The sequence below is a fragment of the Notamacropus eugenii genome, chromosome 6 (genome assembly GCF_028372415.1).
Source record: "Notamacropus eugenii isolate mMacEug1 chromosome 6, mMacEug1.pri_v2, whole genome shotgun sequence".
In the NCBI taxonomy this organism is placed as follows: Eukaryota; Metazoa; Chordata; class Mammalia; order Diprotodontia; family Macropodidae; genus Notamacropus; species Notamacropus eugenii.
Window position 1 is genome coordinate 265,231,775 of NC_092877.1, and position 18,400 is coordinate 265,250,174.

Sequence of the window (18,400 nt, forward strand, 5' to 3'; positions counted from 1 at the left end):
TTGTTAGGTAGTAGCAAGACTAACAACAGTCATAGCATTTCACTTGGTCTGTTGAAAAGTATATTGAAAGCTGTAAAGGTTATTGTTTTACAGGGGATTAGAAGAAAGAACCTCACATCCTTGTAGACTAGAAATTGGGATAAAGCAATTTTAATTTTCTATTGGGTAATGTTTTAGAAATACATTTAAAAGTTTATGTGGAATGCTAAATGAATTATGACATAGAAATAGCATTATCCATATATATGACTGGGGGTTCTAAGCCTGTAGCAGTCTCTTTTACTCATATTATAGCAAATTGTTAGTACTAGCCTGAAATCTGGGTCTGAGAAATAGCCAGTTCTGAGATACAGGAGGAAGAGGGTGAGGAAATTCTTTGGTCACAGAACCAGCCTCATGCAAAATTTTTGAAATAAGCAGAATTTGTCACCATGTCATCTTTCTGTTTGCATCTATCCCTTTCATACATTTTCTCCCTAAGCCTCAAACCCTATATTGCTTTGAGCCATCAACTGTGGCACTTTATTTCAGCCTGCTATACTTCCAAGAACTTCATTCTTCAGAATTTACCATCTCCTTCCCTGCTAATCAGAGCTCCCAGTCATCAGCTTAGTTGGCAACTAGGATATAAGAAGAAAGCAGACCTTATCAAGTTAATTAATATTTGTGAATTATTGATAGCCCTTTAAAGTATTTATAGTTTTAAAAATATTTTTAGCCCCCCCAAATTTCTAATTGATGGTAATAAAATGAAGTGAACTGTGCAATGAAATTCAGGCTGTGTAAGATAAGCTAATGGAAAAGAGATTCAGGAGGCCTTCCATGAGTCGTTTTCTCTAGGGTCTTTAAAACACATTAGTATTTTACTTTTTTCTTTTTTTTTTTTTAATTCTTTTTAAACAACTATAAAAAGAGGAGAAAAGAAAAAAAAAAGCATTACCATCTACACAACAGAACATGAAAGGATACTACACATTGTTTTCAAAGCTACCCAGATTTTCTGTGCTTCTTTCTAAGTTTTCTTTTGTTCTCTACTGTGCATTTTTTGTTTTTTTCTCCCTCCCTCCTAGCTGCCCTAAAGAAGGCTACAATTAAATGTGAATAGTGTATTCACATTTCTCCAGGATCTTAATCATGTGTGTACACATACATATTTATAAACATACACACACATACACATACATATGCTTACATGTAAGACCATACTACACACATTTCTATTTGTCAGTTCTTTCTCTGGAGAAAGCATCTTCCTTCATAAGTCTAAGTCTTTTCATTTTTTTTTCTAAATCAACCAGCTCATCATTTCTTGTATCACACTTGTATTCTATCACAATCATGTACCATAATTCGCTTAGCCATTTCTCATTTGAAGGGCATATATCATTTTAACCAATCTGACAGGTGTAAGATGATAACTCTAATCAACAATGATTGGAGCACTTTTTCATGTGATTATATATAGTTTTGATTTCATCAAAAAACTGACTGTTCATATCCTTTGACTATCAGTTGGGGGTATGACTTGTATTCTTACCAATTTGACAGAATTCTTTATACAGTTGAGAAGTGGGACCTTTCTCCAGAGAAACTATTTATGGAAGTTTTTTTCCCAAAATTTGTGCTTTCCTTCTCATCTTGGCTATATTGGTTTTATTTATACAAAAACTATGGTATATTCAAAATTATCCATTTTACACCTCAACAATAGTCTTTTATTTCTTCATATATTATTCCCTATCCATGAGTCTGATGGATAACATGTTCCATGTTCTCCTAATTTTCTTGTGATACTTCCCTTTATATCTAGGTTATATATCCATTTTGACTTTATCTTGGTGCTTGTGGTTTAATATTTGCCCAGTCCTGCCAGAGAACTTTACAGCTTTCCTAGCAATTTTTGCCATATAATGAATTCTTATCCTCAAAACTAAAATCTATACATTTCTCAAATACAAAATTACTGTAGTCCTTTACTTTTGAGTATTGTATGTCTACTTTGTTCCATTGATATACCTTTCTGTTGCTTAGCCAGTACCCAATAGTTTTGACATTTACTGCCTTATAATATAGTTTAATTCAGGCCTGCACAATCTGTGGCCCACCAGAGAATTTCCTCTACATGCCAGCTGCCAGAAAGCCTTTGGCATGCAGCATGTGGCCTGAGGTCTGTAAGTAGCCTGTGGACTGCAGGTTGTACAGACCTGGTTTAAGGTCTGGTACTGCTGAATCTCCTTCCTTTACATTTTTTTTTTATTATTTTATTTGAAATTCTTGACTTTTTGTTCTTCCAAATACATTTTGTTATTATATTTTTTAGCTCAGTAAAAATTTTTTTAATAATTTCATTGGGATGGAATTGAATAAATAGAAGGTTAGGCAAAATTGTTAGTTTTATTATTTTGACTTTGCCTACCCATGAACAATGAATATTTCTCTGATTATTTAAATCTGACTTTATTTGTATAAAGAGTATTTTATATTTATATTCATGTAGTTCCTGTGTCTGTTTTGGCAAGTGTACTCTTTGAAATATGTTATTTCCCTTTAACCCATTTCAGTGACAGTAAGCTTCCAGCTCTACCAGCCCCCTCCCCCACCTCGACTTGCCGCTTCTTTGTCAGTTCTTCCTTTCATGCCTCATTTGTATGAGACAGTTGCTCCTTTTTATCTTTCCCTACCCAGTTTTATTTTTTAGAATTATCCCATTGTACATAGCTCAGCCCAGGCCCAAATAATAATGCTAATTATAAGAGTGCTGATAACATGTAAGAAATAAACACTTTGACCTTATTGAATCCCTTATAATTTGTCTTCAATGCACCTTATATTTCTCCTGGATCTTAGATGCTGAATTTTCCATTAAGTTGTACTCTTTGTCACAAATACCTGAAAAATCTTTCATTTTACTGAATGTCCTTTTTTTAAATTCAGAATTATATTTAACCTTGCTGGGCAAGTTATTTTTGGTTGCAGCTCCAGCTTTTTTGCTCTAAAAAATAGTGTTCCAAGACCTCCTGTCCTTCAATGTAGAAGCTATAGGTCATGTGTGATCCTGATTATAGCTTCGTAATATTTAATTTTTTCTTGTTGCTTGTGATATTTTCTCCTTAACTTGAGAGCTTTGAAACTTGGCTATGATATTCTTGTCAGTTTTCTTCCTGGGGTCTCTTTGAGGAGGTTATTGGTGAATTTTTTTTGTATAAAAAATTTTTTCTTGTTCTAGAACTTCAGGGCAATTTTCCTTAATGACTTCTTGTGATATGATATCAAGATTCATTTTTCGATCATAACTTTCAGGTAGTCCAACAATTCTTAGATTGTTTCTTTTCAAACTATTCTCCAGATCAGTTTTTTTGCTAAAATGTTTCACATTCTCTTCTTTTTTTTATTCTTTTGATTTGTTTTATTATTTCTTGGTGTTTTATAAAGTCTTTAGCTTCTCCTTGCCCTATTCTAATAAGTTTTTGATTCTCTTTTTCCCATTGAGACAATAAATTAGATATTGTATGGGCTACTTCATTTTTTTAATTATTTGCCTACTGAATATTATATGTTAAAAGAATTTTACCTTACGGTTGCTAGAGCAGTCCTTATCTAGGCCAGTTTCTAAATTCATATGATTTAGTTCACCACAGTGATTTTTAGGTTTAATTAAAAACTAAAGTAACCATTGACAAGGAGGGTTGGGGTGGGACCAAAATAAAATAGTTTCTTTTTAGTTCACCATAACATTGACTTCAGGTAGATAACAAAGTTCTGTCCTGATAAATGCTTGGTTAATAGATCAGAAATAGTATGATTGAAAGTAGGAATCTTTACTCAAAATTTCCTTTTCATTATTGAATCTAAGCAGTTGGACATTATGAATTTTACATTTCCATCTGAAGTTGGAAGGACAACTCTTTTTCTTGTTCATAATTACCATGTTTATTCACAATTTCTTTTCCAGGCTTCTCTTACATATGCAGAAGCTCAAATGAGAATTGATTCAGCAACCATGAATGATGATATTACCACTAGTCTTCGCGGACTAAATAAACTAGCAAAAATTCTGAAGAGGCGAAGAATAGATGCGGGGTATATTTCCTTCATTTGTTGTCTGTATCTAACTTGGAGACCATTATTAAGCTAGGTTGTTAACCTTTTTTTGAAAGCCCATGTTTATCATGTGCAATAGAGACATTTAATTTTTTGTGTAGCAGATATTTCAAGCTTGCAATAAGCACTGTATTTGTTTATATGCATTTTAACTATATAATACGTGTATGTTAAATATATCGTGTATATGTATATATTTGCATAAGAAACTTACGTTAAATACTATAGAGGATTTATAGTATATTGGATAGAGAGCTGGTCTCAGAACCAGGTAGGACTTGCATTCAAGTGTCATCTCTGACACATACTTTTTATGTGACTCTGGACAAATCACATTGCTCTAAGCAGCTCAGATTAGAAGTGGCAGAGAACGTCCTGGTCTGCATTGGGAAAAGTACTTTTTTTACCAGCAGATTCTTATGCCAGTGAAATCATCAATCTCTACCTCTAGCCTTTATTAACTACTATAAAGTAAGATGCTTTTATATAAAAGATAAAATTCTCCTCCAGTAGCATCATATCCATTAGCTAGAAACAAGCTATATCCTGAGACCACCTAATAAAACCTGTGATTACTGATTCTGGAAAAATTTTTGTCCAACAGTTCTTACTTTTTCTGATTCAGTAAATACTTGTTAAAAAGATGAAGGTAAGGAATTACAAAAAAAAAAACAAAAAAAAAAACTCCAGAAGAAGGAAACTATTTGGATGAGTCCTGCTACTTTTTCTTTTTCACAGTCACTTTTCTAGATTATTTAAATCTTTTCACTAAAGCCAATCTCACTAATTATTGTGCTTAATTAAAACAATAACCTTTCCAGAGGAATAGTTGAATAAGAATTTATTAACTCTAGTTGCTAGACTACAGAGGGTTTACTTTATTATTTAAGAACTTCTACATTCTCCAGTTTTTGTCAAAGAATTACTTTCAGATTCTGACTATAATAGGGTAATTTGACCAATCATTTTTGTTTTTTTTCTTATAGGGCTTTGATACTTTCTTCTCCTGAAGTTCGATTTCATGTGGATAGTGAAACTCATGACCCTATAGATCTTCAGACAAAGGAACTTAGGTGTGTTTATACATAAAAGATGAATAAGATTTTGATTTTCAACATAAACATTTAGGATTTATGTTAACAGTTAAAATAATCACTGGTAGTATTCTGTCACTACACGCACATACACACACTCACATACATACATAATGTGTGTATATAAGATTTATTTTCCCTTGGATAATAAAAGTACTTTAATATTTCAGTGTATTTGCAATCTCATCAGTGTGAATATTCTCTCCAGTGGTGCTCATCCCAAAGACACCTTCCCATTTGAAGGTCTTATGCATGTCTCATGATAAACCCTCTCTAAATATTGCAGTCTATTGAGCTAGAGGGTTTTATCTGGGTCTTTTAATACTGGGTACTAGTACAATATTCACGTTATCTGTTATCTCTTAGTCAACTTGACCCATTTCCTTTTCTCATCATTTCATGGGCATCTTCTTTGCCTCTTTAGCATATTTCGTTGAGAATATGCTAAAACCTGTATATACTTACGTTGATTGTATATACTTACATTGACTTCCATAAAAATCATGCTCATTGTGATATGGAGGTAGCCCTTGTTTCCTTTAAGTCTTTTGTCAGTGGATCCTCTCTCCTGCCTTTGCTGTTGGTTGGTTTTGCTAAACTGCTTTTTATCTCTCTTTTTTTTCTTTGTTATGAGCATTGGTTTGCCCCTAGAGAAGGGAGTAGAAAGAATATTCAGACATAAAAGTGATATTTTAAAAATCCATAAAATGTTTGTCATTTATTAAGTATTTTTTATTAAATATTTAGAAATCTGGGCCTGTGGAGTGTAAGCTCTAGCTACTGCTACCAAGATAGAAAGGTTTCTCAAGGTCCTAGTAATAAGTCTGAGGACAACATAGATAACTGCAATGAATTCGTTCATTAGTAATATTGGCCACTAAGTGGTGAATTACTTGTCCGTGGTAATCCATGAAAGTAAGTAGCAGAAAAAAGTGAAAATGTTCTGCTTCATTTCTTAGAGTCAGGTATTACTGTGCTTATGCTAACTTTTATTAGATTGCTTTAATTTTAAGTTGTTAGTATTTTCCACATTTTCAATTTTTCACTTCTCATAGTACTCAAAAGTACCTCTGAGGCCACCTAATTCAATCCCCTCAAATAGATGAGGTGACTGAGGCCCAGAAAGTTTTAGTGAGTGCCCTAGGGTCAAGTAGCTGGTTTCTAAGGCAGGACTTGTACCCAAGTCTTATTCTTTCCTTTGGCTTTAACGTCGTCTCTTTGTAGATGACTTCCAAATATAAATTTCAAATCCTAATCTCTCTTCTGAAGTCCAGACCTGTGTCACCAAGAACTTTGCAGATACCTCTATGAGTGTGTTATACTCACCAACACCTTCATATATAGTCCCAGAAAAGGAAGTGGTTCAATTGTGCTGTAAAAAATGAAAAATAATAGTTGGACAGCTTGAATATACCTTGAGATTCTCAACACATTGAGTGAATTCTTCATTGGAAATTTATGGGAAGACAAGCCCTTCATTAGACCCTTTTTCATTCAAATTACTAGGTTAGAAAAGAAACCAAGGGAAATATTTAATTATGAAAAACCATTGGGGAAGCATAGTGTCAGAAAAGAAAAAGGAATAAAGCTTTGTTCAAGGTAGATATGATCATAGATTTTGATCTGGAAAGGACCATAAGATTTGTTCTCCTGTTTTTACAGGTGAGTAAACTGAGACCAAGAGATGAGGAACATTATCCTGAGAGAGATGGTATTATCACAGCTGTCAAAATCTTAAGTGAAGTCAAGAATAGTGAGGAACAAAGAAAGGCCCAGCTTGTCAAACTGCACTCTGCTATTAGAACCCTCAAGGATCCGAGATCATGACTGTGAGGATGAAAGAGCAGAGGAGGATTTTTTAAATATGTGTGCATGGATGTGCATGTAACTGATGGGACATTAGGATCATGAATTTAGATCTCAAAAAAATCTCAAAGGTCATTTAGTCCGAGCACCTACTTTGACAGGTGAAAAACTTCAGACCCAGGGAGGAAATGTCCTCCAGCTAGGAAGTGACAGAACTCAGATTCCAACCTGAAGTCTAGCACTTTGTACTGGATACACTTTAGTTGCTAGTAAAAATAATGATGTGGTTTGTTAAATATTCTCTTACGTTGTTTTAAAATTCTGAGTTCTCTTTTCTGACATTCTTTTTTATTGACAGAGAAACAAACTCCATGGTGGAAGAATTTATGTTACTTGCCAATGTCTCTGTTGCAAAGAAAATCCATGAAGAATTCTCTGAACATGCCCTACTTAGAAAACATCCTGCTCCTCCTCCATCAAATTATGAAATTCTTGTGAAGGCAGCTAAATCCAAAGTAAATTCTTCCAGCATCCAAATTCTTGGATGTGGCTCTCATGGTTTAAATAGTGAATCATTTATTTCAGAGGTGGTGAATCTGTGGCCTCCAGACCACATGTGGCCCTCTTAAGTCCTCAAATGCAGCCCTTTGACTAAATCCAAATTTCACAGAACAAAATTTGAACAAATTTCAGTCAAAGGGCTGCACTTGAGGACCTAGAGGGCCACATGTGGCCTCAAGACTGCAGGTTCCCCACCTTTGATTATTCCTTTGCGATTTTGCTTACTTTAGACATGCTGTAAAACATGCCAGAAGTTTGTAACCGAGTTTGCCTGCCTTGTAAGTTTATCGCTTACATATTTTCTTTGTTCTTTATTGGTATCATTGTCTCTGCCTACTTTTTTATTATCATTTTCCGAGTTTTTGTATAGAGGCTAACTAAAGATGCTTAGGCTAAGTTACCAAACAAGGTCTTAAAATCCTAAATTGTTAAAAAAAAAAACAAAAAACTCCCCATTTTCTAACACATGGATAGTTTAAATTAAGTACATTAATGAGAAGTTCATCAGCCAGGTAGCTAGCTATATTAGTCATTGAGAATTGACTTTAGATGGAACATACTCCTTGAGTGGTAGAATATCCACAGTGTCATGGAGCCTCCTTTGGGAGACACAAACTTGCTTCTTTGCAAGTTCCAAGAATCCTTGTGCTTTGGATCTTTAAACTTGAGTAGTGATAGGGCCTCTTCATAGTGTTTATGTCCAAGAACTGAAACTGCACCTTTGAAAAAACAAGTATCCTTTTATTAGACATGCAGAATAAAGCTGTCTATTTTTCAGTTTACTTTGGGGGAAATTTCAGTTCAAAAATAGATGTGGACAATTGTTTATTAAAATGGGAATTACCTTTGATAATAACTATTTTGCATGAAGAAGATAAAGTAATTCCTGTCACCATAGACAGGGAGAGATCAACAGAGCTAAAATTCTAAAGAGGGAGAGTTCAATGATAGAAGAGTAGGCACAGGGGAACATAAAACGCCTTTTTTGGGGGGAGGTTACCCTGAACTGTTTTTGCTTGTCCAGTTAGGTGAAATGAGAACCTGACTTTCCAGTACAGCAAATTCTCTTGTGTCCACCCTAATGCCAGACTTTATTCCAAAGCAGGAGTAAGAGATGATGGGTGTGTTCTGAGTTAGTCCTTTGAATTCACCATTCCTGTCTCTTCTTTCGATTGCTAAATTTCTTCTAAGCTCAGAAATAGAAATTATTGGAATCTTGATGGGAAATGGCCACTCTGACTTTGCAATAGATAAAAAAAGAAAGCTGGGCAGAGACTAAAATCTGCTTTAGATTTTGAGAACATACTTCAAGTGGCTTAAAGACAGGAGCTTTCTTTGATGAGTTCAGCTGACCAGGCCTAGACACCCTGTGGCTGCTTAACTATAGTCTGTGCTCAACCAAAGATCACAGAGAACAGATAAGAAGAGGTGCTAAAAAAGTGCAGAAAGGTGATGTCCCAATTTTCAAGAATGTATTATGGGATTAGTTAGCATTATCTAGAAAAGGAAGTAGTAATTACAAAAAACCAATATGATTTTATTAAAAACAGCTCATGCTAGTAACTTCACTTTGTTATTTTTATAAAGTTACTAGACTAGCAGATAAGGGAGGATGCTCTATATACAGTTTATGTAGATATTTAGGAAAGCATGTAACAATGGTTCTCAGGTTATTCTTTTTGACGAGATGGAGATATATTGATTAGGTAAGTAGACTTAGAGCCAGTTAAATTGCCAGACTCAGTGAGTTGTCATCAAGGACAAGTCAGTATTTATTTAGTGACATGCCCCAGGTATTTCATATTTTTATCAATAATTTGGATGAAGACATAGGTGGCATGCCAAAGAAATTGTAGATAATACAAAACTAGGCAGAGTGAAACACATTATATGATAGTCAAGATCCTGAAAGACCTCAACAGACTGAATGAATTAAGATTTGTAGGTTTTAATGCAATGTAAATTTTATAAGTCAACATTATGACAGCCAAAAAAGTATATGTAATCTTAGGCTTGTGGACTTGAGTTAAGATGAATTCAGAAGGACATACCATCCAGGACTATCTGAATTTATTTTATTCTGTTATACTGTCTGAACTCGTACTAATCAGTACTTACCTTACTTAAGATCCTACAATGCACACTGTTCTGTGGGGCTTGGGAACTTCACTCTTTCATAAGTACAAGGACAGTAATCTAACTATAACATTTACAGAGATAATGGATACTTTTCATAGTAGGGAGAGACAGTTGGCTAGTAATTTTACAGGATAAGTCATTTTAAGGGTAAGAGTGGGGCAAGCCTGGTTGGGATGTTACAGTGAGGAAGTTAGCCGGTGGACCACAAGGAAGTGGAAGAGAGCTACAGAATAAGTAGGATGTTGAGAAATAGCATTGCATAGTCAAAAGGCCATTGAGTTAGGGGTGTTCAGTTCAAATTCGACTTCAGATACAGTCACCAAATTCTCTGAACTAGTGTCCTCATCTTTAAAATAGGGATGATATGCTCAGGGCTAGTGTAATGAAAGTCCTTGCAAAACTTCAAAGATTATAGATGTGGGAATTTGGATATTAAATTACAATTAGATTGTATATGTGCAATGGAAAGAACCTAGCTTTGAAATATTAACTTAGCTACTCTCTATCTCTGACTTAATACAAGTCACTTAACCTCTTGGTGTCTGTTTATCAAGAAAGTGGAAGGTTTGACTAGGGTGGATCCCTGTTCTACATCCTGTATTCCTAAAACAACTTAATCTCTTAAGAACTTGCATACTATTTAGCTGGCCTTCTAGAAGCCTAGAAAATAATAATAGAATGTTTTAAAATTGGCCAGGTATTTAACATTTGAACTTACTCAGGGTCACAAAGCATTTAAATCTCCCTTGACTTTATCTAGTTTTGATACTCTGCCACTGTCAGGCTTTCTTCTCATTTTTTGTCTTGGGAAAGGAAGAGGAAGACAAGATGAAGGGGGAAACTCTTTAGTAGTACTTCTTTTGTGTTAGTGCTACTTCTAATTCCTAAATCCCAAGTCTCAGAATTAGGCTAATATGATACTTTAACTGCATTATTGGTTTAAAAGATATCTATCCCTTAGTCTTTAAACTTAATCATTACTTACAATAATTTTTTTATGGTGAAATGTGTTCAGAGTTCCAAATAATTTTAAAATATATTTTAAATTTGTTATCTGTTCAGAACTTGGAGGGGGCTTTTTTGAATTCATTAATGACAGTATTATATATTTGAAAAGCTAATTTATAAATAAAAATGGAACTATGATATTTTCCATTTCTCTTTTCTTACAGAATTTGGATTTTAAGACTGATTCAGCAAAGGCTTTGGCTGACTCTTTAGACCAAATAGAATCTCCTGATTTCCCATATCTAAACACACTATTCAGGATATTAGCCACTCGATGTATGATGCAAGCAGTTTACTTCTGTTCTGGAATGGATAATGATTTTCATCACTATGGCTTAGCATCACCAATATATACACATTTTACTTCACCCATCAGAAGGTACTTTAGGTCATGAAACTCAAGAAAAGAAAAGAAAATTGATGCATTAAGTTTTTTTAAATTTTTTAAAAAATTAATTTATTTTTTGTTTTCAACGTTTACTTCCACAAGATTTTGAGTTCCAGATTTTCTTCCCATCTCTCTCCCCCACCCCAAGATGGCATACATTCTGACTACTCCTCCCCCCAGCTGATCCTCCTTTTTATCTCCCCTCTCCTCCCTTTCCTTATCCTCTTCTTCTTTTGTTTTTCTATAGGGCAAGGTAGATTTTTACTCCCCATTGCCTGTGTATTCTATTTACCAGTTGCATGTAAAAACAATTTTTAACATTTGTTTTTAAAACTTTGAGTTCTCAATTCTCTCCCTCCCTCCTCATCCCCCCACCCTTCATTGAGAAGGTGAGCAATATAGGTTATACACGTGTAGTCACGTGCATCAGATTTTGATGGAGTATTTTTTAACCTGTATAACAAAACTTTTATGTTCTTTTAGTTGTTTTTGCAAGTACTTAAAAGCATTTTTAAAAATTGTAGGGTACAATTATGTGCATTCTACAAAATGACATTTGAGACAATGTTGATGTGTGAAAAATTTTTTTCCTTTTCCCTGTTTCTAAAGGTATGCAGATGTAATTGTCCATCGGCTTTTGGCAGTAGCTATAGGAGCAGACTCTACTTATCCAGATCTGACAAATAAACACAAACTAGCAGATTTGTGCAAAAATCTCAATTTCCGACACAAAATGGCACAATATGCACAGCGGGCATCTGTTGCATTTCATACCCAGGTTAGTGTTTAATTTCATATAGAGGTTAAAAGTGAAATTTTATTCCTCTAAGTTAAGAACATGGAGTCATTCAGGGTCCTTAAAAATGTTATGAAAAAGAAAGAAAAAATTAAGGTTTATGAGGATGCTACTTAATTGAAATAAGAACATTGTAGGGGTATGTTTTCTCTGAGTTCCTACTTCCACCATTCTAGAGATCAATAATTATTTGAAAATGAGTTAGTTTATGATGATAATCATTTTTTCCTTTCCCCTGTTGATTATATTAGGGAAGTAAGACATTCCAACTTGACATCAAGAAGAAACTTGACACAGTTAGAGCCTAGACAAGTCATTACTCTGAGCCTTATTTTCCTCATCTTTAAAATGAAAGTGTTGTACTTCTGACTTCTGAAGTCCCTTCTGGCTCTAAATTTATGATCTTCCATTGGTAAAATGGTTGGAAAAAGTAAAAAAAAAATCAAACTATATATAGTTGTCCCTTGTATTTTAGTAACATTCAAAAAATATAACTAGTGTGATTTCAGATTACTTGTTTTTAAAAGTTTTTTTCTTTACAACTGAAAGAAGTTTTCCTATTAACAGCTGTTCTTCAAAAATAAAGGAATAGTGAATGAAGAAGCCTATATTTTGTTTGTAAGAAAGAATGCTATTGTGGTGTTAATTCCAAAATATGGTTTAGAAGGAACTGTATTTTTTGAGGAAAAAGACAAACCAAAACCAAGACTTGCTTATGATGAGGAGGTATGGAATCATATATGTTTTTTTCTTTTTGGCATACTTTGTCCTTGCATTGCACCTTACAGAAGAGTAATGACACATCCATTGGATCTGGGGACTAAAATAGGTCAGTCTACAGAATTGGCCAGATTTGTGAGAGGTAGTGACTTACCTTTTCCTGGTCTGGTAATAAACAGATGTCAGAGAAAGGACTTCAATCCAGGACTTCTTGAATTTCAAGGCAGCCCTTAAATATCCTTGCCATCCTGTATATTACCTACATACAAAGAAATTTTTTAAAAAATGTTTAAATTGTTCTACCGGAAGTTTTGATTGCTTCTCCCTTCAATGGAAAGGGGAGAACTGATTATTTTCCATCCCTGTGTAGCTGCCTCTCCTACTTTAGTCCTTGTTTCAGTTTCTCATATATGTCTTTTCTCTCCTCATCTCTCCTGCTGTCCTAGTCCCTCTTAGGATATCAGAGTAAGCCTTCAGTCCTTCCACAGTTTATTTCTAATCCTTTGGGAAGACTTGATCAGTCTAGCTACACATTCCTTTTTTTCTGGCCAGAGTTGCTTAATTAAACCCCAAATTTAAGAGCAGGAAATAGTAATCAACACAACATTTCAATAACACTAATTCTTTCCTCTTGAGGATTTAGATGAGTTCCAGTAATAGTTGAGAAAGTCAATAAGAATTATTCATACCCTAATATGTGGGCGTATGGGCCTTGAGCTTCCTGGGTAGCCTATTATAATAATCTTCATTAAAATAAAGGTAGGGTGAGGAGAGAACAGGGAAGGAGGAGAAGAAATTGTATAAGTAAAATAACACGTTTGTAGGAGTACCAGATCAACTTTTGTTACAAATCACATTGTTGTTCATGATTACGAAATATTTTAATTGAATGGAAAGTGTATTTGAAATGAAAATTTTAATTGAAACATGTGAACAATAAGAATGAAGGTTCAAATGTCTGAAAGCAATAAAAAAGTTTTTAAAATGTATTTTTAAAAATTTAGATGCCCTCACTAAAAGTAGAAGATACAGAATTTCGTATTTTTGATAAAGTTAAAGTGAAAATCACCTTAGACTCGTCTAATCTTCAGCATCAGAAAATTTGTATGTCCCTGATAGAACCACAGGTAAGACTGGATTTAAAAATAAATACTCATATTGTGGTCGAATAATATGTGTGTACTACTTTTATGGAAGATATAAGAGGAAAGGGTTGTTTGTGGTCAAAAATTGTTTTAAAGCCTTTTCCCTCCTTATTTGGATGTTTAGGAGTTTCAAAATGTAAATATCTTCAGCTCTCATGTGTTATATCTCACATATATACGTGGATATGTACATGTACACGTAGATATATTACACATATACATATATAAAACCTTATGTACAATTTTAGACATTGCATCAGTCATTTTAAAAGTTCCTGCCAGGCTAAGTGATGTTTTGGTATTTTCATCAAAAATTATTTTAAAATTTGACATGGTGTATACTTCACATAAACTGAACCTGAATATAGGTTTACCCGACTTTAGACAGATTCCTGAAAATTGTCTCCATTAAATATTTGTTTATCAAATTTGTTTTTCCATTAACTTCCATCATTGTTTCAGTAATATGTTCCCATTAGAAGAAGTATTAGGGTCTCCAGCATGCAATAAAACTTTTGAGTCCTAGCTTTGAAAAAAACAAAAAAAAACCCTAATTTAAATAAATTTTTAAATAAATTGCAGTGTTATCAGTTTTTGTACTGATACCGCTACATATTTATCTTCTTTTGTACCTGTAGATAATTGTTTCTTTAGTTACTGTATTAATGTAACTGTTTCGGGAGTATTTTGGGGGGAAAGGAAGAGTGGAGGGAGGAAAGGGCCAAGAGTTTGGTCTGAGAGGTGAGAGCTGAAAACCAAAATATCTAGCTTTTCATTTTGGTGTTTTCTAAAGAATGATTAACATTATCCTTTGGGGAAGTGGGGAGAACAGTGACAGAAAGAAGGATAAAGGGGAAGTAAAAAAATGAGAGATCACTTCAATATACTATCTTCTATCTTCCCTACCCATCTTCCTAGACCACTCTTTATTAGAAATTTAGAATCAACACTAGCAGAAATCAGGAAGTACGTAATTGCAATAAGCAAAACTTATCACAGTAATTTGTATTTGTTGGCAATTTATACTATTATTCAATAACAGCCAGTTTCATATGCTTTTATAATGTTTTAATGACATCTTAATTTTTTTTTCTCCCACTGCACTCTGTTAGATACCAGGAATAAGCGTTCCTCCTGATTCTACAAACTCGAACACTGATGAACCAGAAAAAAAGAGGAGCAAGCTAGAAAATTAGCTGTATCTAAAAACAGAGACTCTTACAAAATTGATTTCCTTTTGTAACATTGGGGAAGAACACTGGCAAGTTAAATGGTTAAAAATATTGAGTGCAAATTTAATTTGTTGCTTTTAAAATGCATTTTAATCATTTTTAAAATTTGCATTTTTATTAAACAATTGCCTTCAAGTCTTTCCATCATCTTTGAGAAAAGTACTTCTCTTTTCATTTTCTAGATGTAACAACTATTATTTATGCAGAAAAATTAAATTGAATGCCCATCACTTACATACTGATAGGACAGAAACTTCAGGGACCAGATAAAGATCATTTAAATGAGTTTACTTCAGAAGTGCCAATTACTCTGCTGGCTTATTTTGGAGCATTCATCTCTTTATTGAAAAACTGGCTCATTTGGCATAAATAATTCCTGATTTTTTAAATGAGGGGAGAAAAGAAGACCATCCTGGATTTAGAGGATAAAAAAAAGCAGAATACTGTCTAAATGCCTAAAGCTATCAAAATGCTTAAGTACAATGGAAATGCTCCTTCAACCTTGAGGTGTCCCTTGCCTTCTGGCATTCTGGATGGAGTTCATGTTTCAGTATGCCTTCTCAGAAAATTACCAGTCCGTATCCTACTTCATCTATTACAGGAAAATAACCTGATTATACTGCTCCATCCTAAGGTATAAAGGACTGATTGCCTTCTCTTTAACATTTTATAGAGAATTGCTTGTTTGACCAAAATGAATCTTTAATTGGTAGGATTTCAGGTAATGTGGAAAGTCTCTTCCAACCTTTGGTGTGTTTTTTAATTAAATTCTTTGACTGTGTGGGGATCCTTCCCTATTAATGCATACTTCTCAGTCTAAAATACCTGTAAGTAAAGTCAGCCTTAAGGAAAAGGAAGATGGGGATAGCATTATTATGTAGCAGAAAGAATACTGGACTAAGATTTAAGAAGCCTAGATTCAAATTCATGCTTTTTTTTTACTAACTCATTGTGCATCATCTTAGACATTTGCCTAGCACTGAGCCTTTTGGGGCTTCAGTTTGCATAGTTGACGGTAAAGAAAGTTCCAGCTTTGAAAGATATTTTATAGCACCTTCTCTTTCTCTCTCTCTCTCTTTTTCTTTTTTTTTTTTTTTTACAGTTTTCAGTTTATTTATTTTTAGTTTTCCACATTGCCTTCCTGAAGTTTTAAATTTTCTCTCCCCTCCCTCCCTTCTCCATCCCTAAGATTGCATGCATATAGCCACTTTTCTCTGTAGGGAGATGATGAATAGGGGAGAGTAGGAAACTGTTCTTTGGCTTTTATATATAACTTAATAGAATCTAGGAGACAGAACTTACTATTCTTAGGCATGGGGTGCCAACAAACTTTCTGGGAGCTTCCAGCTGACAATTGTGGCTACCACCAGGTTTGGAAAACTTCAACAAAGACTTTCTGGATTTAAGATTATCTTCACTTAACAGTAACATCTTCCATTCTGACATAAGAATTATGCTCCATAATTGATTAAAACTGTAGAACATTCATTCTCTGGTTCCCTATAGGTGGCAAAGTATATGACTCATCGGTGCTCCTGAATGACAGTAAATGTAGCTCAGGTGGCCTGAGGCTGAGGGGAGGGGGAAGGAGAGTTCCTTCCTGCTACAATTCAAGTCAGGTATTATTAAATGTAGGAATTTGTTTTATTTGAAAGCACTACTACTTTCTGTTCAGTTTGGATGATCATACTATTTGAGTTCTAATCACAACTTTCTCCTTTGAGAATTAATGCTTCAAAAATTCTGTATTGAATATGAATTTAATGCATTTTGGTGCTAAAGGATATGTTTAATCTTTCTGGCTTTGGTTTTTATGCCCTTGTTCATGGTCATGTGTGGAAAGATTCAGTGTACAGTTGAGAATGTGTATAATTCTTTGTTCCCAGGTTTCTGTTACATATAATTTTTATGAAATTCTGTTCTGGTCTTTCTTATCTTTTGATCAGTTGCCTCAATCTAAGAGGGGTACCTTGAGATCTCCAGCTGTTATAGTGTTCTTATCCTTTTCACTCCATAAGTTAACTTTTCTTCCTAATGATAATGACATGAGATGCTATGCCCTTTGATGGGTATGTAGTAAGTATTGATATTCATTATCTGTAGTGCTTTAAGTATAATGTACTTTCCCTATCTTTTAGAGAATAATTGCTGCCCTTGCTTTTTGAGTTCCCTTCAAGCATAACAGATTTGCCCTGGCCTTTTAGTCTTTCGGATTCTGCTTTCTATTCCATTCTACCTTCCTTCATTTTATGGGTGATTTCATCCCATTCCCAGTTATAATTGTTAATAACAATTTTTTTTATAACAAATTGAGAGGAGTGATGTTGAAATGTTGAGATGTGTCCTCAACATTACTGATCTATATTTTATGTAATTTGCTTCTATTTACTATTGTTTCATTCCCCTCACCTAGTTTCCAATCACAGATTCTTACCTTTTATTTTTTTTTCCTCCCTTTCAGCCCTATCTTTATGTTTTATCCTCCAAAGATGGAGTTTGTCTTAGGAGTACCATCTCCCTGAATTGACCCTTTTTTCTTCCCCTGTATTGTTTCCCTGTCTGTAGCTGATTTTCTGTGGAATTTAATTTCTACGTGTGTGTTCAATCCTTATATGTCCATTTCAGATCAGTGATGAAGTACAGTCTATTATCATCCATTTCATATGTATATAATCTTGTGATTATTTGAAATAATCCATTCTGCCTTTTTTTCCCATTTCCTAGTGTGTTCTTCACTCCTTTCATTTTAAGGTAAAAATATAACAAAAATGTCCTTCATCTTATTACCTCAATGATTCTTGAAGATATTAAGCTTCAGAGATGATTTTTGTTTCTTCTCACCCAGTTATAAATACTTGATCATGATATAGTTCCTTCTACTTCTGATTAGTCTCTTAATAAGGAATATTTGAAAGTTCTCTATTTCATTGAAGATCCATTTTCCCACCCATATGATTATACTCAGTTTCACTAAGTAAATTAATCTTTCATGCAAGCCTTTGTCTTTGCTCTTTAGTATTTGAAGCATTTTTCTCCTATGTAATTTGCCAACTGTAGCTCCTTGACACTTAAACTCATTCTTTCTGTTTATTCTCTGTCCCCCCAACAACCCCCTCTTCATTTATTTTAACCTGGAAGTTCTTGATTTTGTCCTTGACATTCCTGGTAGTTTTCATTTGGGAGTTTCTTTTAGTAAGTGACCAGTGAATTCTTCTTATTTCCATTTTGCCCTCTGTTACTATTAGGTCTAGGCAATTTTCATTCATGATTTTTTTTGGTAATTATTTTTTTTCAATTATCAAGCATTTGTTTTTTTCCTCTCCCTTACACCCTCCCCCTTTCTTCCCCCCAGTAAACCCTTGGAATAAATATGCAGTCAGACAAGCAACATGTGATTCTCCACGACCTTT

General features: G+C 34.1%; 1 protein-coding gene across 1 annotated transcript in view; it reads left to right on the forward strand.

The window, feature by feature from the left end:
- Positions 1–15,130, forward strand: part of DIS3 (DIS3 homolog, exosome endoribonuclease and 3'-5' exoribonuclease) — a 42,802-nt gene extending 27,672 nt beyond the window's left edge. Inside the window, exons 14-21 of the mRNA XM_072622309.1 lie at positions 3,953–4,080; positions 5,088–5,174; positions 7,360–7,516; positions 10,874–11,088; positions 11,707–11,875; positions 12,461–12,619; positions 13,618–13,740; positions 14,871–15,130. Of these exons, the coding sequence (XP_072478410.1) occupies positions 3,953–4,080; positions 5,088–5,174; positions 7,360–7,516; positions 10,874–11,088; positions 11,707–11,875; positions 12,461–12,619; positions 13,618–13,740; positions 14,871–14,954 (1,122 nt within the window). The 3' untranslated portion in view covers positions 14,955–15,130. The remainder of the gene's footprint in view (positions 1–3,952; positions 4,081–5,087; positions 5,175–7,359; positions 7,517–10,873; positions 11,089–11,706; positions 11,876–12,460; positions 12,620–13,617; positions 13,741–14,870) is intronic.
- Positions 15,131–18,400: the final 3,270 nt, after the last annotated feature.